The following is a 24,591-nucleotide window of genomic DNA, read 5'->3' as shown; positions in this document are numbered from 1 at the left end:
TAACTCCATCCCTGTGACTGAGTTAGAACAACAATAGCTATCTCATAAAAAGGGAGGCACTTCCCTTCAAATATTTGGCCATTTGGAGGCTCAAAGACAAGACAATAAATGAGACTGAAGGTCGTGATGGGGGAAGAGCTGAGTCATTTGCATTTTATTGGCTCTCTGATAAGCGTGTGCATACCAAGCTAGGTCTGTGGAAAAACTAGGGTCAGCCACAAAAAAGAAAAGCTTTAAGATGCATGTAAAACAAAGCTCTAGTGTCAATTGTTTATCTTTCTCCAAACCAACTCTTAGTCATTCTTTCCTTCATCCAAACAGTCTTGGGGAAGAGCATAAATATGAAGCTGAAAGGTACGACGCAGCAGAATATTACTGAGATTTTAGTTGTGAACAAACTCTGCTCCCATTTTCTTCTACGCTTCCTCTTAGGCCCCCGTCTCTGAGCTATGATTAACAAAGCATCTGCTGTAAGAGGAGGGACAGGCTATTAGTTTGACAACCCTGCTGTTAACATATTTCCACAGACCAATGGGAGACTGTAAAGGCCAACCACCTCTTACAGAGAGCATGTTTTACTCATCTGTCTCCATGAACAGATATGCTTCAGTTTCAACAGATGAATCAATCAACACAAAGTAACCAAATGGGACACTTCTCTTTTGTTAACACTACTTTAGTCCAATCTGGTTGGAGTCTTCTTGTTGGCCAACTGTTGTGTAACGCCCATAGTCCTTCAAATCACACACACATCCGTCACTCTGTATACGCTGAACTTGGGAATCCAAGATCCCCAGTTTCACTTTGATGGTCATGTGTTTAACTCCAGTGGTCCACTACAACAGACTGATGTTTTCCTGGTATTTCAGGTCACGGCCGCTGTCCTTTCAACACATTATTTACAGTACAATATACAGACTATAAAGCAAAATGTCACAACGCCCTTGAAGATAGAGTCCACTGAAAAACCACAAAACCTCGTGCCTACAGTACCAACAAAGCAACCTGACCGCAGAGACTTTGGTCGGATATTCAGTTGTTTTATATTATATTCACGATTTTAGAAATGTTGTTGTGTAACTCCTACTCTGACTGTACGAGTAGATCGTTTGCGATGTAAAGCCAAAGCTTACGATTTATGTGCTCACACTGTATGGTCCCGTTGGCTCATGCAACCCATTCTGGCTGTTGACCGTTGTCAATAAAGATTAGTTTGAAAGCTCTGAGGCAGGTAAAGTTTGTTTGCTACCAGACGTCTGTACGGGTCACAATGCTAACGAGGCAGAAACGTGCTGCCTTGATCATCTGTGTCATCCTGTCTGCTGAGATGTCTAAAAAAAAGAGACGGCAGCATAACGTTATATGGACTCGCTGTGGCGAAGAAGACGTGGACAGTATGGCTTGTCCATTTTACAGAGAGAATTGGAGGTAAGCTTTCTATATCTATTGTAGTCTACATTGTTATCTTGATAGCTACGCTCTGATTATTGTAAAAAAAATAAAGAAAAAGGGTTCTGACGTTGGGGAATCGGCTCGTGGCTCTGCTTCAACAGTGCGAGAGCCTGTGGTCGGCCGACCAAAATTTCTGACATGTCAGATATTCATCCTACTGTTCGACGGCCGGTCGGGAGGAGTTAACCGGTCCTCCGTCCCCCCTGTACTTTGCACGGCAAACAATGCCTGATGAAGCTGTCCGACTCAAAAATGAGTCAGGCGGCTCAAAATTCGGGCTAGTAATGGGCTAAAATCGTACAGTGTATGCCCAGCTTTAAATGCTTTCATATAAAACCTGCATCACTAACACACAGCTGTTTTTCTTTGTTTCCTATAAGCTCCACATCGTGGAAATAAAAGGTTTTCACCTGACGTCAGCAATTTGCTTTAATGCCGAATAATCCAGGATCCAGGACACATCGCACAGAGCCGTAACGCTGTTTCTATTAAGTTAAGAAGGAATGTGAGAGAGATCCAGCATCAAATATAACCTACATAAATACAAAAAAAAGCCCCTCAGAAGACAGTTACACAGGTAGAGAAGTATGCACCATAAAACATGAGAACACATCCTGGGACACTTTAACAGGATAATTATGAACAGACTCAACAACACTGCCTTTGGCTCCAAATATCTTCTAATCCAACAAAAAAAAACGATGGCCAGGCACATGTTGGAATTCAGCAAGATTAAAAACATCCACAAGCCGTTCCTCTTCTGGGAAATGAAAAAAAATAGACTTTGTTGTTTTTCCACAGAAAAATATTCTTGATTAATAACTGTTGTGACAAAACGTCTTGAATATGCAAACTGAGACACAAAAGGTCTGGCAGCTTCACAAGCTTTTAGCTGACCTTTGACCTCTGAGTGTGTGTAGAAGGGTTGGAAGGGGCGGGGCGCTCCTTCGCTTTAACAGACTATACAATTTATGTAATGCAGTTCAAGAGGTGGTCCAAACCAAACAACTGTTAAAACCTCCCAACACACTGAAGGGACTGTGATCCATGACGTGTGTTTTGTCTGATGAAAATCCAGCCGCACTAATTCGCTAAGACACGTTCAACCTCCTCAAGTCCCCACACTTTATAAATTCACCCCATTTACCAACTTTTGTAGTCATCATGGACACTGGGGGAAAATCGGCTCCACACAGGAAGTCACAAATTTACCTCCCATTTAAATGTTCCTCCCTAAACAGCTAGGAGTGATAACTCACCACCCACAAACTCCTTATACATCAAAAAGAAGTCCTGGTAGAGGCTGAAAGGAACTCCTCACTGACTGTCACACCTCCTTTTGAGTATTTTCTGCGTTTGCCTTTAGAGGGCTCTGTATCCCGACTGTAACTAAGCACATCTACTCAAGTACTGTACTAAAAATGTTGTACTTTACTTGAGTATTTCCATGTTCTGCTTCTTTCTACTTCTCCTCCAAGGTTCAAGGTTCTTTATTTGTCAAAGCAATCGCAATGTCAACTTGCGCGATACACACATCGCTAAAGACTACGATATTGCACTCAAGGATTTTTTTTGAGTTAGTTGAAAGAGAGTATCATTAAAAAAACTGCACTTTAAAATGTAATTATTCTTTTTTTATTGGTGCCTTTTGTGTTCAGTTCAATGTTCAGTTTGTTCAATAATTAGTTGTTTTTAGCAGTATACTGAAAGAGGCAGAACTTAAAGGTACACTTAAATATCTGTATATTTATCGCAAGTAATATCGTTATCGAGATATTCAACAATGTAGTTTTTAGCAGGTGAAAACTGTATTTTATGAATTGTAATGGTCCTTTAAAGGAATTTCAGCAGGTAAAAAGGACTGAGTTGGCTATAATCTGTCAGATATAATCCTCATGAATGAAATCAAACCATTCTGAGGCAGAAGAAAACTTTCAATCACAAGGTAGGAGCTGCAATCAATTTTTGGCAGATGAAAATTGTATTTTATGGGTTGTAATGGTCCTTTAAAGAAATTTCAGCAGGTAAAAAGGACTGAGTGGGCTATAATCTGTCAGATATAATCCTCACGAATGAAATGAAACCATTTTGAGTCAGAAAGAATTCTGCATTCTGACATCGCATGTCACATATTTTCCTTATATCGTTGCAGCCCTATTGGCTCATGAAAATCTTTGGTCTCAGGTTCCTTCAACAATGCTCATTAAATATGTTTATATATAAAAGGGGGAAATCGCACAAGTAAAAGTAAAAGCAAAATGATAATCTAAAATATAGTGCAGTTAAAATAAATATGAATATAAGTGAATATAAAATAGTAATGTTAATGTAAATTTGTAGTTTAGTTGAAGACTGTATTTCAGATGGGAAAACTGAATGTAAACAGGATGTAGTATGTATAGAGAAGAAGAATATGTTAATATATACTGTATATACCAGCTGCAACATTGAACACATTAATGCAGTTAGTATTTGAGTCTTAAGACACATTTTTATGTGTTTACATTGTTATAAAGCTCTGTTGTGCAACCACCTGATGTTAAGTTCATTTTAATTGTTTTAATTGTTCTACCTTTTGGATGATTTATTTGTGAGTTTTTCTTTTTATATTTGTGATTGTTTTCTTTTCTTTTTATGCAAATACAATTATTATTAATGACATTGAACTGTGTGACACCCACTCCTGCACTAATCGGCCCAGTAAGGACTTTATTAATTAAGGACTGTATTAAAAACTAAGGCTGTCAATTGATTAAAATGTTTAATTGTGATTAATCGCATTATTGTCAATAGTTAATAGCAATTAATCAGAAATTAATCACACATTATCTGTTCAAAATGTACCTTAAAGGGAGATTCCTCAAGTATTTAATACTCTTATCAACATAGGAGTGGGATAATATACTGGCTTTATGCAAATGTACGTATATATTTATTGTTAGAAATCAATTAACAACACAAAACAATGACAAATATTGTCCAGAAACCCTCAAACCTCCTTCCAACCTGGGAGCTGGCCACATATAAAAAATGCATCCTTATCTTCCAACATCATCCAAGGCCAAAAAATCCTTTTCTCTCTGGAACGCTTCAGAAAATAGCAGTTCTCTGCTATTGTCTTCTTTCTGTTCACCACTTCAGCGCCGTCTCGCACTCAGATACAAAACGTCCTGTTTACACTCCACACATAAACACACATAAATACAGACATCACACCACGGAGCATTAGAGAAACACAGGGCTCTACACTCAAACCATGTCATACTGCTTTTCCTCCTACAAACTAGCCTACTTGTGGGCCTCCACTTCTGTTTCTGCTTACCCGCTCCAGTAATTAACAGCATATGTGAACATTGTGCCCCTTTGGTTTCTTTTCAAAATGCAATCAAGATAAGGCCATCTATGATATGAACGATATCGTCTTTGAAGCAGCAGCACTAGCGGTTATATTAAAACCTAAAGCTCTATGATTGTTTAAACTACTGATCACCAAGTAAACAGGAAGTTTGCACGAAAAGCCAGCCAACTAATATGTCTCAACTCTTGCAACAGCAGTATGCTAAGTCCAACAGAGTCCATCCTGTCGACAAGTCCATCCACACAGAGCCCTGTCCATGGGAATGCCTGCGTTGCTCTAATTAGTCCCAGATCCAGGACTATAATGAGTACCATACCAAACACACACCAACATACAGCAGAATGCTTCCTGTTAGTCATTTCTCTCGGTGTTGTCACCTCACATCAACAAACACAGGAAAGAGTTGAAAAGCTCCTAAGCGTTACTGTGGTTTCCAGCTGATCGTTGTTTCTGGATTTCTTTTTTTTCTTCAAATTTATGATGTAATTTATTTACTTTTATGCATAAATGATGGTTGATGGTTCCCAATCCTTTGGCCATGGGCCGGTACTAGACCATGAACATTTTTTCTACCAGGCAACAATATTTGATTCTGCAAAATACACCAGAATAATAATTATATAATGGCATAAGGTATTAAAAACCCCTGTCATTACATTCTGTCACTCCCCAATAACAGTATAGTAGGTCATCAGTAGCAGATAACCAGTCCGGCTTATTTGTTCGAGTGTGTTTACTGTTCATCTTGCCTGCTCTCAACATGACTTGATAGCATCTATATGGCCCTGTTCAGACCTGGTATTAACATTCGTCCTGCGTGAGACGAACACAAGTGGACAGCTTTAAGTACGTCTGTTCACAGCTGGCATTAGAATGCGTCTCCACATGCGTCTCGAGTGGCCACATGTGATCCGATCTCACTTCCCCACTCAAATAAACGCGTGGTAAACATGTGGCTAATACAGCAGATGTTGTGACATAGTATTACAGGAATGTCTGTAGTAATATCCTACATATTCGTGAATTTGTGTGGTCCCCAAAGACCTCAGCGCACGTCGCCGGCACCGTTGCCTTTGCCAGACAACAACGGGGTACAGAGCTTCAGAGAGCCGGGGAGGAGAGAGAGCGAGCGGGCGGGCGTCAGCTCCGTGCAACGCAGCGGAACAAAAACACTGACACATCTCCGACAGTATGATAATAATGCACTTCCTGTGCCTAGTTTCATAGTCTCTAGATTATGCAGCCTATAGATAAGATATAGTTTAATAAAATACACTTGTACCAACAGAATACAGTACAGCACAGACGCCGTTTTCATTCCGCAGATCCCAACGGGACGCGAGTTGAGTAGGCCGTCCTTAATGTGTACACACTGCTAAACGAATGTGGTTATTTGTGGCCCAGACCACCTCTGAATGTGGTCTGAAGGATCCGATCTCAATGCGTCCTAATGCGTCTTGAGTGCGTTCACATCTGTACTTAGAGCTGTTCTTTTTGGAGCTCTGGCTGTCTGTTGTGGTACATCTCTGTGTATTTCAACACAACAGCACCCTGCAGCCTTCCTCGAGCCGTTTCACACTCCTTTGAGAGCTTGTCACCAGCCAGCAATTAGCTGCAACTTAAGAACAAAGCCACCACTGTTGCAGTCAGGATGACTCGGCACTATAGACTGATACAGTGATGAGGCAGATGAAAAGGTGATATTAAAAGAACTGCAGGTGAAATTTTATGAGGAAAAAAAACTAAAACAAACTGCATTGTAATTAAACTGTGTGAACTGTTATTAATAAAACCACAATCTCCTTTGGGAGGGAGGAGCAGTACACAGATTATAATACACTCAAAAGATAAATGGTTAACTTTATTAATCCCAATGCATTGGAAAAACACCTTTAATAGTACAACAGCTTTGAAACAGCTCAATCTTAACCTAGATATCAAAGGTAGATAAAAAAGATGAACTTTAAAAGCTACACTTACTGTTTGTATATCTATAATACATCTATATTTCTATATTTATACTATATTTTCTGGCTATTTTTACCCAGAATCCTCTGCGCAGTGGATATATGAGCAAGAGAGTCAAAATTCAAGGAGCAAAGTTATGACAAAGTAGTATGTACATGCATACTGTATGCAACAGTACGTACTTTGTAAGGGCAGCTGCATTACGTACTGAAGTAGAGAGAGAAAGTATGTGATTTGGAACGCAGTGCTAGTTTGTCAGAAGACAACAGTGAGCTGGAACAGTGGCGGATCTGGAGAAATATTTATGAGGTGGGGGAAAACGGAGCTGCTGCCCAACGCCCGCTGCAGACAGAGGATATACAGTATATACTGTATATACGCATTAATGCAATCAAACTTTCGAGGTTGTAGCGGGCTCAGTTTTAGAGAGAAAAACATGTCATACTAACTTGTCACAGAAGAGGTTAAATAACACTCCAAAGTTACGCTAAATTTTGGTGAGGAAAAACTGACATGGATATTTTCAAAGCTCAATGTGAATGAAAATGGGTTCTATGGGTACCCACGAGTCTCCCCTTTACAGACATGCCCACTTTATGATAATCACATGCAGTTTGGGGCAAGTCATAGTCAAGTCAGCACACTGACACACTGACTGCTGTTGTTGGGCTGCAGTTTGCCATGTTAGGATTTGAACATATTTTTTATGCTGAATGCAGTACCTGTGAGGGTTTCTGGACAATATTTGTCATTGTTTTATGTTGTTAATTGATTTCCAATGATAAATATATACATATAAGGTCTTCACCCATATAATCCACTCCAACTGTCTTTTGCTTTCATAGCAAATATTTTGATAATTGATCACTTAATTTGCTGGGTTTCTGAGTTGATCTTCATAGTAAATTTGGACTGTTGGTTGGACAAAATAAGCTATTTGTCAACTTGGGACTTAGGAGATCGTGACAGGCAGCTTTCACTAATTTCTGAGATTTTATAGACCAAAATACGGAGATTAATCTGCACATTGATTGATAATGATATTAATTATTTGTTGCAGAGCTGTGTTAAACCACCTGAGACTCTACATTAGACATACTGTTGGCGCGGATGGGTTTACATTGTAGTTAATTGGAAAGTCCGGTGCGTCTGCAGCGGTATCGAACGGCGACGCGTGACAAAGCCACCTAAGTTTGCAAACATTAGCTGACATTAACCACCATAAACTACTGCTACTACAAGCTTTAGCAGTAAACCCACGAGTGTATTGAATTGAATGTTTTATTCAATGTTTTTCACTTGTAAAAGGAAGATTGTGTTTTTTCTTTATTCTAAAGTTACGTAGTCTTGAAACATGTTATTGTCTTGTTGTCCTTGACAGAAGACCACTCTGACTTCATGTCCAAACATGGGATAAACTGTTCTCCAACTCAACTGTCTTATGACGCTCCAAAGTAAAGTTTTCATGTCTTAGCGTGGAATTAAGTTCCTTGCTCTGAAAATTGAGGGAAAAGCCAGGGCCCTGATCGCTTCCCTCACATTTCCACAAACTCCAGATGAATGGACTGACCTCTGGCTAACTCCTCTGGTGTGTCCAGTGCTTCACTTCACAGCTAGACGGGTAGGGGGAAACACGGACAGGAGGTAAAAACACAGTTTGTAATACATTAGATGGTGTGTGGGCAATAAAACTTTAGGAAAAGCTTTTACGGTGGGTTCCATGCAACAGTTAATCATCTCTCCTTATGTTTATGAGTTACATCAGTGCCTGGCCTGTAGCTAAATAACAAAGCCATTAGTTCATACAGTACATCCAACCACAGACAGGTTCCACCCCGCAGTGGCAGATGGATTTATTACGCTGTGTCTAATTTGATTGGTGCGGCACCTGATTACAAAAGCATGCATTACTATTTCCCCTAAATAAGAATGAGACTCTGCATTAATCACCCTCACCTGCTGTTTTATGTACGCATTTAAACATGGTTTCAGGAAAGGAGTATATTACCAATAAACTGGCGGGGATGGTTTAGCACAGAATGAAGCAACACGTTGTATTATTAAAGGAAAACGGCACTAGTTATAAGAACATTGTAGTCACCAAAGTAATAGGTTTTAGGCAACAAAAAAAAAACACTTATACCTAGTTATCAGTCGCTATAAGCCCCATAGATGTGGGTAAATAGGGGCCTACTATATCCACTAGTAGGTTTTATCATCTATGCACATGGTAGATCACTGAAAGAAGGTGTAAAAGAACTCAACAGCGACCTCTAGCGACCGTAGTAATCATGACAGGAGCAGAAGTCAGGCGCTGTAGTATAGACAGTGTGAAACTCCATAGGGTGTGGAGGTCGGGGATGATGGATGGGACACAAAACACAGGGTTTTCACCCAGGAGACTGGAGTTCACATCAGAAACACAATGTTTTTCCCTCCCTAGTTTTGTTGCCTAAACCTAAAGAAGTTGTAGTTTTTGTTGCTTAAACCTAAAGAAGTTGTAGTTCTGTTGCCTAAACCTAAAGAAGTTGTAGTTTCATTGCCTAAACCTAAAGAAGTTGTTGTTTTGTTGCCTAAACCTAAAGAAGTTGTAGTTTTGTTGCTTAAACCTAAAGAAGTTGTAGTTTTTGTTGCTTAAACCTAAAAAAGTTGTAGTTTCGTTGCCTAAACCTAAAGAAGTTGTAGTTTTGTTGCCTAAACCTAAAGAAGTTGTAGTTTTGTTGCTTTAACCTAAAGAAGTTGTAGTCTTTGTTGCTTAAACCTAAAGAAGTTGTAGTTTCGTTGCCTAAACCTAAAGAAGTTGTAGTTTCATTGCCTAAACCTAAAGAAGTTGTAGTTTTTGTTGCTTTAACCTAAAGAAGTTGTTGTTTTGTTGCCTAAACCTAAAGAAGTTGTAGTTTTGTTGCTTTAACCTAAAGAAGTTGTAGTCTTTGTTGCTTAAACCTAAAGAAGTTGTAGTTTCGTTGCCTAAACCTAAAGAAGTTGTAGTTTCATTGCCTAAACCTAAAGAAGTTGTAGTTTTTGTTGCTTAAACCTAAAGAAGTTGTAGTTTCATTGCCTAAACCTAAAGAAGTTGTTGTTTTGTTGCCTAAACCTAAAGAAGTTGTAGTTTTGTTGCTTTAACCTAAAGAAGTTGTTGTTTTGTTGCCTAAACCTAAAGAAGTTGTAGTTTCATTGCCTAAACCTAACTGTTTATTTTTTTTGCCTAAGCCTAAAGAAGTTGTAGTTTTGTTGCTTAAACCTAAAGAAGTTGTAGTTTCATTGCCTAAACCTAACTGTTTATTTTTTTTGCCTAAGCCTAAAGAAGTTGTAGTTTTGTTGCCTAAACCTAAAGAAGTTATAGTTTTGTTGCCTAAAACTGAAGAAGTTATAGTTTTGTTGCCTAAACCTAAAGAAGTTGTAGTTTTTGTTGCCTAAACCTAAAGAAGTTGTAGTTTTGTTGCCTAAACCTAAAGAAGTTGTAGTTTTTGTTGCCTAAACCTAAAGAAGTTGTAATTTCATTGCCTAAACCTAACTGTTTATTTTTTTGCCTAAGCCTAAAGATGTTGTAGTTTTGTTGCCTAAACCTAAAGAAGTTGTAGTTTTGTCGCCTAAACCTAAAGAAGCCTTTTTGTTTGCCTTCAAAACGTAACATTTCATGCAGTTTTACAACATGTTAGAACGTGTTGTTTTTAAGTTTCACTTTCACTTTTACCACACAGTAGGCCCCTAATGACCCACATCTATGGTGCTTATAGCGACTGATAACGCCTATTTAATGGCCTGATAACAGTCGAATCGGGTGCAGCGACTGTATTGGGTAAAAGGTTTATTAATGAGGCTTGGTATCAAACCTTTTTTGGTAACAGAAAAAGAATCAAAAACTGTCAAGTACCAAAAGGCGACAATGAGTGCTTGTTCAGATTCGTAATGTTTTTCCTGACTGAAACCAAAGTCTTGCCAGTTCAAGGCTTTATAATTAGCTAGAGGTCTTGTACGGCTTCTTATGTTTGGACAACATTTAATATTTGGTTTCTGTGCTAAATGAATAACGATGTGCAAGTATGCAGCTGGGCTGGTTTTTCAGTGACAGAGATGATGGAGCTCTCTTTAAACACCCCCCACAGCAAAGGAAGGCCCTCTGGCCCCATTTCCACCAGCAGCTCCGCCTTTCTACTCTAACCCCAACACGGTGAGTCATATAGCTGCGAGTACTCATTAGTAATACGCTTCCACTTCATTCACAGCTGCTGCCTGGGCTTTCAGCTATTTCTGGTTCTACCTCCATACGATGCCCTCACATCATTTCAGTTACTCAAATCGCTCTCACAGATTTGTCAAAAATACTTTAAATGCTGACCACTCAACTGGCACGTTGAATTGGTCCGTCTCATTCTAGGAAATAAGTGATTTCACCCAATGACGGTTTTTATTTCTCTCTTTTTTTTAACACCATCTTTTGTTTTCTTCTTCCACAAGCAAGGACAGCAGGCTAAATGATGACAGACACATTCTCAATTTGTATTTCTATAGCACATGACGACGGATAAAGAATAATTACATCAGATTCACGGTGGTAGTGGTCAGTTTGTCCTTCCAACACGTTCTTTGTATTGGAACACAGACACTAGCTGTTACCACTCATGCCGTCGCAGCTCATACGTGCATGTGGTTTGTTGTTAATGACATTATCTTGTTGCGTCAGAGCCCTTATTTTTTTCAGAGTGTATTTTCTACCTTCAAGGCAGCCATTAGTTTCACTTCACTACACTATGAAAACAAACCTGTAAAGACTTGAAACAGTAACAGCCGACAAGATGTCTGCTGCTCTAGATGACCGAACTCAGGCATGTTTACATCTTGACTTTTATAGCTAAATGAATGGAAGCCAATAGCTGCCTTAAAGACAGGAAAACCAAGGCTGCGGCTGAAAAGTCAAAAAAATGACGTCATAATGTCTTCTCATAACCACTTTTCCTTGACCTTGATGGAAAACGTCATGAGGTCAAGGAAAGATGTGATTGAGAATTCAGAAGGACTGAGGAAAAGACAACTGTGGTATTAAGAGAATCCGTAATTATGATGCGACGGCGGCGGGTGTTAGTGACGCTGATCTGCCGTGGTTAAACTTCAATGTTCCGACGATGGACTAGAAGAGACGCTGCTTCCCCCCGTGCGTTATTAAATAGCTCTTTCAGTGACAGACTGCTTCACCCGCGGTGTGTGGAGAGAGATACCACAGGAATTCAGGCTTGAATTCAAATATAAAAGTATGTATGTTAAATTAAAGAGGACCTATTATGCTTACTTTCAGGTGCATACCTGTATTTCAGGCTTCTACTAGAACATGGTTACAACCCCCGCTCCAGCTACGCTCAACTTGCTTTGTTTAGAGGGCGTGCAAAACTAGCCGTTATGCAAATGTGTTACTTGGTGACATCATCACATTACAGAAGAAAAGGCAGCAATTTCAAGAGCAGTGTTTCTCTGGGGGACAGTAACTCCCTTTGGTGTGGACTTTGCAGACTTTCTACATGCAAATTTTTTTTTATATAACACACTAAAGGGGAACATAAAAGCACAAATGCATTATAGGTCCTCTTTAAAATATTTAACAAGTGAAATGAATCTGGATACCGGGATGTGTGGGTTTTCATACATTCACACGTGAAAATATTAATTTCACCTGTGCAATTTTCAAATTAATTTATAACAATGTTCCACAATCATGAATATACACTACGCTGTCCTATAAAGGACAAGGGGGATGCACAAAATGATGGACACATTGACTCATGTATGAATATCAAATAAGTTACCATATAAGGACAAGAGCTGCCTTTTCTTCTAGAAGAACAACTGCATTGATTTCAACTTGTCTTTTGAAGAACAGAGCGAGTGTTGCCAGATCTTGTGAGAGAAACAAGCAACCAGGTCTATAGAAACAAGCCCAAAAGCAGCAGCTACCCCCCCCAAAAGAAGCGACCGTACCTACCACAATATAACAAAGAAAGGCAGCCACGTGATCACTTCATATATATGTATGAATTTATTGGATGGATTGCATGCATTAGATTGCATTTTTGCATCCATTTATCCAGTTATAAAGTTGAAGGTTTCACATAATTTTTGCATCCATTTTAACCTGTAACTTTACATTTTTCTTGTTTGAACTTAGAGTTGAATGTTTCACATCATTTTTGCATCACTTTTTAGCTTGTAACTTTGCTTTTTTTGTTATAAACTTAAAGTTGAATGTTTCCTGTCATTTTTGCATCCATTTTTAACTTGTAATTTTACAAGATTAGATCTAGAATTAGATGCATGGATCCTGCAACAGGATAAACTAGACAGATTTAGAGGAGAGAGACCGGAGCAAGCGCAAATAAGCAACTACACTTTAGAAACAAAGCCCAAAAAACGCAACCTGTAACTATCAATATTTGTAAGTGACTTCAGGAAAACAAGCCCAAATTCGCTTATTATAAGCAGACTTGGCAACTCGGCACAGAGCCCTTCTGCACTGCTTCTTCAGTCCTCAGTGAGGTCATAACATGAAGAAATGCTGCTTTGCAGAGCCAATAAGGGGTTAAAGGAGCTAATCATTTAGCTCTACCCTGCGCCCCACCTCCTCCCATGCCCCTTTAACTTCATACCAAATGGTGAGTCCTCAAAGAAGCCAGAGCTGAAAACAGGAAATCTCCCCAGCTCTCTCACCCCCCACAGGGGGAGTAAACGAATTAGCATGACTGACAAAGACAAGAGATCACCTCGAGCTATGCATTCAATTAACATGACAAGGAAACAGTGGCCCTTTGAGTCTGACACAAGCACCTTTTTCTATGAAGACTAGGAGCTGCAAGGAACACATGTCAACAAGCTGAAAGAGGACAAAGAGGGTTTAAGTGATCACATAAACTTATAGGGGGAGAAAACCCCCACCTCCACCAAAACCATCACACATTCCCCCTGAAAACTACCACAAACATCTGCAACATCATGGTGAAATGTGTGTGAACAAATGCCTTTTAAGGGCAAACAAGCTCCATCTTAAATAAATGATTACAAGTTTTAGAAGAGAATATGATAGCTCTCTTGGCTAGACGACTTATACTTCTTAAATGGAAGGAGAAGTATACTCCAACCTTTAGGATGTGGTTTAAAGATCTCATACATCCTTTGGTATTGGAGAAGATTCGCTATACTACAAGAGGGTGTGCTCAGAAATGTTATGCTATATGGAGACCCTTTTTAATCTATATAGAAAAACTGCTGACCCCATATTACATATAATTCACAATTTATACTTAGTTGTTTTTTTTTAATTTATTATTATTATTTTTAATTTACTTATTTTTCTGGGTTTTTTATTCTTCTTTTTTGTATATGTTTTATTTAATGGTGCAGTAATATTGTTAGTAGTAAAACATTTTATTTAATTTTTAGCTTTTAACTTTACATTTTTCTTGTCAACTAAACTTAAAGTAGAAGACCATTTTATTTCATTTTTGTATACATGTTTAGCTTCTTACTTTACAATTTTTTTGTCAACTAAACATAAAGTTACTTATTTAATTTTATTTATTATTATTATTTTTAATTTACTTATTTTTCGGGTTTTTTTGGTCCTTTCCTTTTTTTTGGAATATGTTTAATTTATGTTGCTATCGAATTTAATTCATTTATATGTATAAATTAAATTATTGATGAAATTAACTCTGCTTAATTAATGGTGCAGTAATATTGTTATAGGGATGGGGGGGGGGTATAATTTTATTTTATTTATACAATTATTTATTGGATTTTGTACAGAATACCAATAAAAAGACTTTGAGCAAAAAAAAAAAGTTTTAGAAACTTCTTTAAAGGAACTTAAAAGGAACTTTTTTTTGCAGCTGGGATGTGCAATCTCCAGCTCTAATGGAGCTGATACAACTCTGAACTTTTTTTTTTTACTGAAACTAAAACAAGAACAAGCCAAAGAGAGAAAATGCTCCATCTATTGTGTCTCAGAGAAAAGGAGAAAACACATGAATGCCCAAAGCTCTTTTCCCCAACTTTCACAGCTGCAAAATGTGCGTAAAATGTGCGTAAATGCTGCTTGTTGACTGGACTACATGTTGAGTTTTAATGCGTAATTGTGTCTTTTAAGCAGTTTGCAGTATGAAAGAGGACTTACCTTCACATCTCAGGTTTGGAAACAAGAAAAGCATCCAGAGCAAACTCTTCAGGAAGGTGGTCATAGCGACAGTTTTCACTCTCAACAAATGATAATTGCATCCAGTTTTAGTGAGCTGGTCTTCTTCTGCTGGAGCTTTTCTTCTCCTTCTTCTTCTTCTTCTTAGTTTTCCAGGTTAGTGGAGAGAAAGCGCTCTGTCCAGGAGTCAGACATGGAGGAGCTGGAGAGAGATGCGTTCATCTCTTGTGTGTGAGACCTTCGATGGCCGAGCTGTTGATCCAGACTGGCCTCTCTCTCTTTCTCTCTCTCTCCTCTGTGTCCTCGCGGTGAAACGAGCGAGTTTGGGAAAACTGGAGCGGACGCACGCGCGTTGGCTACGCGCACTCGGTAACGTGCAGGTAACGTTTGTGTAAAGGGCTCCATCTAGAGATTTAGTTTGGATTGTGTGCACTTCATTTCATTTTTGCATTGCATTTTGCATCCATTTTTAGCTTGTTACTTTACATTTTTCTTGTCAGCTGACCTTAAAATAGTTGAACATTTTATTTAATTTTGTGTTTCACTTTTAGCTTGTAACTTAACATTGTTCTTGTCAATTAAACGTAAAGTAGTAAAACATTTTATTACATTTTAGCTTGTAACTTTACATTTCTGACCTTAAAATAGTAGAACATTTTATTTAATTTTTGTATAAATCTTTATCTTGTAACTTTACATTTTCCTTGTCAACTAAACTTAAAGTAGTAAAACATTTTATTACATTTTAGCTTATAACTTTACTTTTTTCTTGTCATCTAACCTTAAAGTAATAGAACATTTAATTACATTTTTTTGTTTCATTTTAGCTTGTAACTTTACATTTTTCTTGTCAACTAAACTTAAACAAGTTAAACATTAAATTTCATTTTTGCATTTGCAAAGACCGTGAATCCAATTTCAGTAAGCCTCATTACATTTCTGAACGCTTCTCTACCACAAACATGCTAAATTGTCCTCACCATTAACTATAAGATAAGGACAAAACTTAAAAACGAATTTAATTTGAATGCTCACCTGTGCAACATTAACGTTGTCCTCTCTCATTGAGGTTGATGCCTGATGTGATATATATATATAGATATATTTATATCTATATATATATATATATATTATATTATGTATATCTTTCCCATTTGAATTACGCCATGAATCACAAATGTGTTAGTCAATTTAAAACAAAATTTTGCAAGTCTTGAATTCAAGGTAATTCCACAAAAAAACACACACACACCATGACTCAATTTAAATCAGATATATTTACATTTCATAAAAATAAAGTGGTCAAAATGCAATGACTTAACAAAAGAGAAGTAACTTTGAATAAAAAGCAAAGAAAAAGAAAACAAAAATCAAGGTGTAAAACTCAGTGTCTAATTGTGGCATATAAAATCCTCACGTACAGTTAATGTACAAGTCGACTGCAAAAATATTAAAAAAACAATAAGAACAATGTCTCCTCTTTGGTCAGTACATGAAAAGCAACAAGTACATTCGGTCTGTGGAGATCAAGTCTAATTCTCACCGCAGTCGTTTTTCTTTATTAGTGACTGGGGGCCATTATCGTCTGTTGAAGCCCCACTCTAACATTCATAACAATATACAACATGTAGTACGATTATGACACATGATGAGTGAGAACAAAGAGAGAGGCAAAGAATTAAAGGATAACACGGTATTTTTCAACCTGGACCCTATTTCCCCATGTTTTTGTGTCTAAATGATTAAACACTTGTTGGGGTTCAGTATCGAGGGAGAACGCTGCAGCCGCCAGCCGCTAAACGAGCTGGTCATTTGGGGCCGTTGCACTGTTGCTTTCCGGCAACAAGTCACAAGACACAATAACAAATGGAAAGTGAAAGGTAAGAAAAAGGTTTCATTTCTCTGTAGGGTTCTTTCCATAATGTTGTAAGACACTTATAAAAACAATCTGAGCCTGTCAGTGGCAAAAACAAGCACTTTTAGTGGACGTAAACTGAAGAGTTGCCCCAAATGATTACATTACAGCTTGTTTAGTGGCTGGCGGCTGCAGCGTTCTCCCTCAATACTGGACCAATTTAAAAAAATTGTTGTCCTCATTAATCACTTAGACACAAAAACATGGGAAAATAGGGTTGCAAAATAGCAAAGTTATCCTTTAGAGACAGATATAAAATATAATGTGTATTTATCAGTAATTATCCTCATGACACTTACAGTGTTCAGGGCTCACAGTCTGTGGTCGGAAGTGTTCCCCTCACAGGGACGTCCTATCCAGTCCAACTGAGTGGACTGCTGCTAAAGTAATCCAGTGACGTCTGCTTCGTTTCAGCAGCGACAAACACGACATTGTCATTTGAGGACAGCTGAAGCCGCTTCTTGGATACAACACACGGCCTTCTGGATGTCCTCCTCCGTCTGTTCGACGGTGACTACCACTCTGATGCTGAGGACACACACAGGTGGAGCAGTCAGCTAGTGTTCAAGGCTAACGTCATTCACACAAATGGATCCATTTAAACATTTTGATCATTTCTATTGTAAGAAAGCATAAACTAGTTGGTTGCAAACTTAAGCAAATGTTACTCAAACAGGAGGAATTTGTTGGGAAAAAAGTACAATTATACATATCAACTACATAGTACAGCAGATTCCCTTACCTGGGTGCGGGGAGGAAACGCTCCTCTTTTTCCAGGTAACGAGCGAGGGTCAGAGCCACGCGTCTCTCCATACACTGAGATGGAAAACATGAAAACTACTATGAGCCACTTCATAAAAATCTGTAGTTTAACACTAAATTATGTTTCACCATTTGAACTACAGTTGGTTGTTAGAGAACTTTGAAATATGGTTAAAAAATAATCCTCAAATATAGAATTTGGAGCATAAAATAGTTCCGATTAAAAGCGACAATAAATGTCTTGTTGCTTCACTTATAATATTAATGGTATAAAAAATGTGACAAAGCTGTAATTCTTATGAGGAGCCTCGTCAGAATCAGCAGTTTCAAACTTGATATTGTGACGTTACATCTGGACTCCTGAACAGTTTCTCATTATAGGAACCTCTGTGTATGTTAATAGAAACAGAGGTTTCAGACGAGAAATAAAAGTTAAATATCATGGTGTGTGCGTGGAGTTTGATGTAATCAGCCATAGAGGACTCACATAATCTACGATGGAGCGAAGCAGCTGCATGTCGGAGTCTCTGGAGCCTGAACTCGTCTCCAGCTGTAAGTGAAGAGCCGGGGCGAACTGTACTCCGACTAACTTCAGACCTGGAGTTCTGTCATACACCAAGAAAAACAAAAATCATTTAAAATATTTTCATCGATTGACAGCTCTATTTTAGATACATTCACAAATAAATAGGTCTTTACTCAACCCACAGTGACAGACTAATCAACCCAGTGCAGGTGAACTTACCCTTGTAAAGCCTTGTAAACATGTTTGCACTTTTCCCTCAGGACAGTGAAAATATCTGAAAAACAGATGAGGATAGATGGATGAGTGGACAGAACTGCTTCTGATTACAAATATACTTCTAATCAGCGGGAATTAGAAATGGAAAGTCCTCCGTCTAGAACAGCTGCTTGTCTAAAGTAAAGAATCAAATGCCCTCAAAATGAAAAAGGTGGAGAGAGAGAGAGAGGAGAAAGCAGCCGCTACCTGGATCCTCCTCCATGATGTTCAGGGCCTCGATGGCAGCAGCAGCCAGCATGGGAGGCAGGGAGGCAGAGAAACAGTAGCCCTGGCCTGACAGACGCTGTAAAACACCAGAGAGAGAGACTTTTTACTGAATCACAGCGTATGTCATTAGGATTATTATTCTAACACTGAAACTGAATATTTTAATAGAAGTAAAAAACACCTACAAATGGACCTAAATTAAAATAGAAAAAAAAAAACATAACTGCATTCAGTCCACGTGGACAGTCATCTACCAGCTTTATTTCATTAGTCTGGTTTTACTGTCAGTGAACGGCTATTCTGGAGTAAAGTCTGGACTCTGGAAGCAGGACGTCAACATTTTAAAAGACATTTCCGTGTAACTCTGGCTTTACAAGTGGCTTTGTTGTCTGCTTGAAGCTGTTCACACCTCATTAAATCTGGTTTTTGGATACTTCTTAAAAAGACTCGAGACCACTCCCTGTACCATATTAAAAAGAAATAGACCAAAAAATCGAGATGCCATCCAGGGAAAATATGAGGAATCCGTGCACAATTATATGCAATAGTTACAGATGTCGTGCAGAAAAGCAGCTGGGGAAAAAACATTAGTCTGAAGTGTGAGTCAGTTCATGACAAAATGGGGGCTCGTTATTTATTCAACTTGTATCAATAAGATCTTGTTGTATTTTACCTGGTGGTCGATGACAAAGGAGCGTCCGCAGCAGAAGCCGCCGATGGAGGCCACAGCGTTCTCCATGTTGGCACTGATCAGGTCAATGTCATCGATCTGCATATTGAAGAAATGGTTATTATCACACACACATACAAATACATACACACACACACAATGGATACGCACTTTTGGATACGCCAAAATGTTTTTCAGATTTGAGAGACTGATCAAGTGTACTCTGGATCCCCATATCATATTAGTCATTTTTGTTTTGTTTATTGGAAAAGTGTATCAAACTAAATTTATTATAATATACTTCTTATAATAAATCATTATCGGAAACAATGAATTTTATCAGCACACCAGAGGAAGGCATGCAGGTGTAGGCATGAGGCTGAGATCCTAGCATCAACAAAAAATGAAAACACAAGAAGGGATAAAATACATTGTTTTATGTTTTAGCTTTTTGAGAGCGGCTACTGTCCCACTGGTTTGACAGGGCAAGGCTCCCAACAAACTAGTCTTACATTTTAGCCTCTTACTGTGCCAATATACAGCATTTCTTTATGTAAAGTTGAGTGTACTCACATTGACCCCAAAGTGTTCTGTGACTCCGCGGCCGTGTTCTCCCAACACACCAAAAGACATGCTCTCCTCCAGAAAGATCCGCACCTTGTACTTGTACTTCAGCTTCACCTGGAGGTGATAACAACACAATCAATGGGCAATAAGAGCAGAAGCATCAAGAAATATGACCTGGAGTGATCATGCCATGTAAGATACATTCTCCATGTTTGGAGTAATCAGAATCAGTTTTATTTGCCAAGTACATACATACAAGGAATTTGTTGAGGGATAATAAGCCTGGCCAGTTTATGAATCAAGGACATTAGGTTTATTGTGGAGGATAATTAGCAGCTTTTCTTTTTACCAGTTCAGGGAGAGGACAGATGTCTGCAGTATTGATGTACAGCCCCTCCACTAGAATGAACTTCCGGGTCACTCGAGCTTTGCGAGGATTCTGCAGCAGAAACAATGTATGTTAGTATATACGACTTTGACTAGAAAGACGGCAAGACCTATGACATTCATTAAAAAAATCAGTGTGAAAACAGGATTATAATAAAAATACTATTTGCAGTTCAAACACTCTGGGCTACACAAGGCAAATTGTGACACCCACCCCCCTATGTACTAACCTTCTGGTCCTCCAGCTCCTGCTCCTTGAGCATCCTCTCCAGATCCTCCATGTCGTTATGCTTGAAGTATTTGATGAAGCTGCGGGACGCTTGAAGACCCTTCTGGATGGAGAAGCAGGCTGCTTCATCCCTGAACACACAACCAAGGACAAAACACTAAGCTATGGAACACAAATCCAACAAGCTTACATATAGAAGCATATACAGGCTTCAGCAGATAGCAGATGTGGTTTTCTGTGCTGAACCTTTGAGGAACTAAGCCTGACAGTAAATGTAGTTTCAAGTCTTCACTTGTCATATGCACAACAATTACAGTGGAGCAATCAATGCTACAACAATATGCACAAAAAGAAAAACATGCAAGTTAAGTGTGATCACTGATTCCTGGTTTAATGTTGCTCTATTCACGGTAGCAGGAGATCGTACTTACACAAAGATGATGTCCCCTCTCTTGGAGTAGGCAGGGATCGCACTAGCAATGGTTGCAAAGCCATACGAGTAGATGATGGCCTCTTCTGTTTTCATGAATTTGGCCAGACGACTCTCCAGCTCCAGGTGAACATCTGGGGGAGTAACAAGAAGTTACACCAGAGTTTACTGTTAATTTCACAATACATCCGCAAAGAAGATCCGCCGTTACGCCGGCTTTGTTTCATCAATCAGCAGCTCTACTTCTTAACTTCTCAACATTTCATGGTGAATTTGTATTATTAATAATGTGTATTACTTGTGATTCTGTAGCGGTGCACCACAGGTGACTCTATGACCAGACTTATGGTAACAGCCTCTGTGTTTGCTTACAGTCTATTGAATCATTGGGATGTCAGATAGTGGATGAATGTTAATAGAAGATTCTTTCTCTCACCAAAAGTTCCATAGAAGCCTCTTGGACCGCATGTACCAACACCATATTTCTTCAGTGATGCCAACGCTTTTTGCTGTAATGGAGGAGAAAAAGTTCCAATTGTACACTGATGCCCACCGGCAGCACGTCAAAATGAAGGTAGTAATGGCGTAAATAATAAATAAACTGACCTTAACCCGCTCATTGTCGAGGAGACCCAGGAAGTTAAATGATGCAAAGTTAATGCACTCTTTTCCATTGATTATGATTTTGTGGCTGGGAGGCCTGTAATGGAAAACAGTGCATTCAGTTCAGTTTGGATCCTTAGCTTCAGATAATCTTTAAAAGCAGTAAGGGGAGGGGTGGTCTGTGTGTTTTACCCCGTGACAACATCATAATTGAGGGAGGGATGGTCTTTGGAAACGGGAGGAACGAGGGGATCTGGCTGCCACTCCTCAATTAGGTCCTCCTTTTCCTGCAACATGGAACCACATGACAGCTGTTTGGTGACACATACACACACAAACACTACTGCGGTTTGTTTTTCTCTGCACTGTGCTGCTTTAGTTTACCTTCTCTGTCAGTTTATAGGTCTCGTGGAGTTTGTAGGTCTTCGAGAAGAGAAGTCTGATGATCCACAGTATGAGGATCCCCTCCAGAATCAGGTGATAAGCAGGAGCCTGAGGAGGACAGGGAGGGACATGAAGATTATTTTGTTATGTTACAACTTTTTTTCTCATAAAGTTTTAACTTTATCTCGTAATATTACGACTTTTTTTCTCGCAAAGTATGACTTTTTTCTCGTAATATTAAGACTTTTTTTCTCATAAAGTTACGACTTTATTCTCGTAACATTACGACTTTTTTTCTCGTAAAGTATGACTTTATTCTCATAATGTTATGACTTTTTTTCTTGTAAAGTTATGATTTTATTTTCGTAATATTATGACTTTTTTTCTCGAAATCTCGGATGTTTTTCTCCTTAAATACATTTGTATTTTGGCCCTCACTGCATTAGACTTATATACTATATACTTAGACTATAAACTGTGTTACATACACAATGCTCAAATGTTTTGCAGCTCCATACAGATATATATATATTTTTTATTTACCTACATGTAAAATGGCTCTTTTGATAGTAAAGGTTGCTGACCCCTAAAGTCTAAAGCTATAAAAGTGTTACTATCAAACAGGACATGTTCTTAAAATACCAGTTGTGCAGATGTACAAACAATAAATCTGTGCAATATTAATACACTGAATGTGAAATACATTTGTCTGTGCAATATATCCTTGATGCAATATATACCTCAAGTGCAACTACCTTTGTTTACATTTTATTTATTACATCTACTCTACTTATTTTACAAGTGCAATTACCTCTGTTTACATTGACACACAGTACACCTGAACTGAATGGACTGTAATGCTGTACAATAAGCTGCCTTTCACTGTGTAATTGTCTGAAATATATTAATTATTTCTTTTTTTAAATATCTTTGAGAGTTACAAGTTCTTTTAACATGGTCATGGAGCATATATAGTGTGTATTTGCATTCTGAGGTATTGTTTCTTATGCAGAGGGTAGTTTAGTTTATTTATTGACTACACTGAGGGCGTTTTATGTTTTATAATTATTTATTTATTTATTGTGTTGAGTTGAATGTGCTACTTATTTTGTACTGTAATTACCTTGTGCCTTTTCTACCTTTTTTCTTTTCTTAAAGCTTACTCAGAGTTCCAATGTGCTTAGAGGTATAAATGGCAAATAAAACTCTTGAATCTATTTTATATTTCTAGTGTAACACTTCTGTTTATATTTATTTATCACCTGTTTTACCTGTTTTATTACCTGTTATTTACCTGTTTTATTTGCTTTATAGCTGTGTGTGTTTTACCTGTTATATGTTTTATCTGCCTCGTTTAGTCTTGTCAAGTATTTGTTTTAAAAGCACTGAACCAGAAGTGGCAAACTGTGAATCTCTGTATTTAATACAATGACAATAAAGCTTTCTATTCTATTCTATGTATATATTCATAGTTAATCAAACCTTGTAGTTTCAGTAATGTTTTCTAGTTGTGTAACTATCTACAGAGGACTTCCTTGTTGCTGTTCCTCTCCTCTGACTGGTTGTAACAGTAGAGAGCAGTTAACCGACAAGCAGCTGATTGGCTGTCAGACTGTGTCAACATGAAGTCAACCTCCTTCTCTAAAGACTCGGGTACTTCCTGACTCACAACTTTATAATAAACAGCCTCAGACAGAAACTAAAAACATCAACGAGTAGCTAAACATTCGAGGAATATATTTGTAAACGTCATTTTCTATCAAGAGAGCAGCAGAGAGGAGAAACTTTACCTCATAAAATGCTTGCACCATTTCCACCAACACCCATTGCTGCCCGGACGCCATGTTTAATCTCCCCTCTGTGACGTCATCAGAAATGCTGCATTTATGGTCCTCAAGAAAGTAGTAAATGTTAAAACGGCTTGGGCAACGTTTGAAACTTGCAGTAAAAGTTAAGTAATGTACCATAAATAAATAAAGTATATACGTATATTACAAAAAAAAATATATATATATAATATAAATCAATGAAATTATATTTAACTGTACAACAAAACTAAATATTTACATATATGTAAATATTTAGTTTTGTTGTATATCTCTCTCTCTATATATATATATATATATATATATATATATATAAAATAAGAATTACACAAAAGAACCAGTAGCTAGTTTATTATATTTGATAAAAGTAAAAAAAAATTAAAAAATTTACAACATCATTTTTTATTTATTTTTATCTTGAGCAAATTATAGTATAAAGCAATGAAATTATATTTAACTGTACAACAAAACTAAATATTTACATATATATGTAAATATTTAGTTTTGTTGTATATATATATATATATATATATATACAATATATATATATATATATATTATATACATATATATATATATATATGTATATTATATATATATGTGTATATAAGAATTACACAAAACAACCAGTAGCTAGTTTATTATATTTTTTAAAAGTAAAAAAAAAAATGTAAAATTTACAACATAATTTTTTATTTATTTTTATTTTGAGCAAATTATAGTATAAAGCAATGAAATTATATTTAACTGTACAACAAAACTAAATATTTACAAATAGATGGATAATTAACCAATAAATAAATAAATACATGTATATATTAATTAGATTATAAATAACTACACAAAACAACCAGT

General features: G+C 37.6%; 2 protein-coding genes across 2 annotated transcripts in view; both read right to left on the bottom strand.

Moving 5' to 3' along the window:
* Positions 1-15,284, bottom strand: part of ror2 (receptor tyrosine kinase-like orphan receptor 2) — a 42,530-nt gene extending 27,246 nt beyond the window's left edge. Inside the window, exon 1 of the mRNA XM_037753765.1 lies at positions 14,937-15,284. Coding sequence (XP_037609693.1) covers positions 14,937-15,000 — 64 coding nt within the window. The 5' untranslated portion in view covers positions 15,001-15,284. The remainder of the gene's footprint in view (positions 1-14,936) is intronic.
* Positions 15,285-16,962: 1,678 nt separating this feature from the next.
* Positions 16,963-23,810, bottom strand: sptlc1 (serine palmitoyltransferase, long chain base subunit 1). Its single transcript, XM_037752418.1, has 15 exons — positions 23,701-23,810; positions 21,911-22,018; positions 21,719-21,813; positions 21,530-21,623; positions 21,360-21,432; positions 20,925-21,057; positions 20,495-20,624; positions 20,227-20,316; positions 19,884-19,991; positions 19,314-19,409; positions 18,620-18,716; positions 18,377-18,431; positions 18,119-18,236; positions 17,612-17,685; positions 16,963-17,397 (listed from the first exon to the last, which is right to left on the bottom strand). The coding sequence occupies exons 1-15, from the start codon at positions 23,752-23,754 to the stop codon at positions 17,304-17,306; spliced, it is 1,419 nt and encodes a 472-aa protein (XP_037608346.1). The 5' UTR covers positions 23,755-23,810; the 3' UTR covers positions 16,963-17,303.
* Between the last annotated feature and the right edge of the window lie 781 nt (positions 23,811-24,591).

Source organism: Sebastes umbrosus, chromosome 19, assembly GCF_015220745.1.
Source record: "Sebastes umbrosus isolate fSebUmb1 chromosome 19, fSebUmb1.pri, whole genome shotgun sequence".
In the NCBI taxonomy this organism is placed as follows: Eukaryota; Metazoa; Chordata; class Actinopteri; order Perciformes; family Sebastidae; genus Sebastes; species Sebastes umbrosus.
This window is presented reverse-complemented; position numbering and strand designations above follow the sequence as displayed.

What these genes read in the sequence shown, in the direction of transcription:
- sptlc1 (XM_037752418.1), bottom strand. Translation starts at nt 23,754, where the DNA reads ATGGCGTCCGGGCAGCAATGGGTGTTGGTGGAAATGGTGCAAGCATTT. An exon ending in TGGTGCAAGCATTTTATGAG is followed by an intron (nt 22,019 to 23,700) that starts GTAAAGTTTCTC and finishes TGTCCTCCTCAG; the next exon opens with GCTCCTGCTTATCACCTGAT. An exon ending in CGTTTCCTCCCCGCACCCAG is followed by an intron (nt 17,398 to 17,611) that starts GTAAGGGAATCT and finishes GTGTGTCCTCAG; the next exon opens with CATCAGAGTGGTAGTCACCG.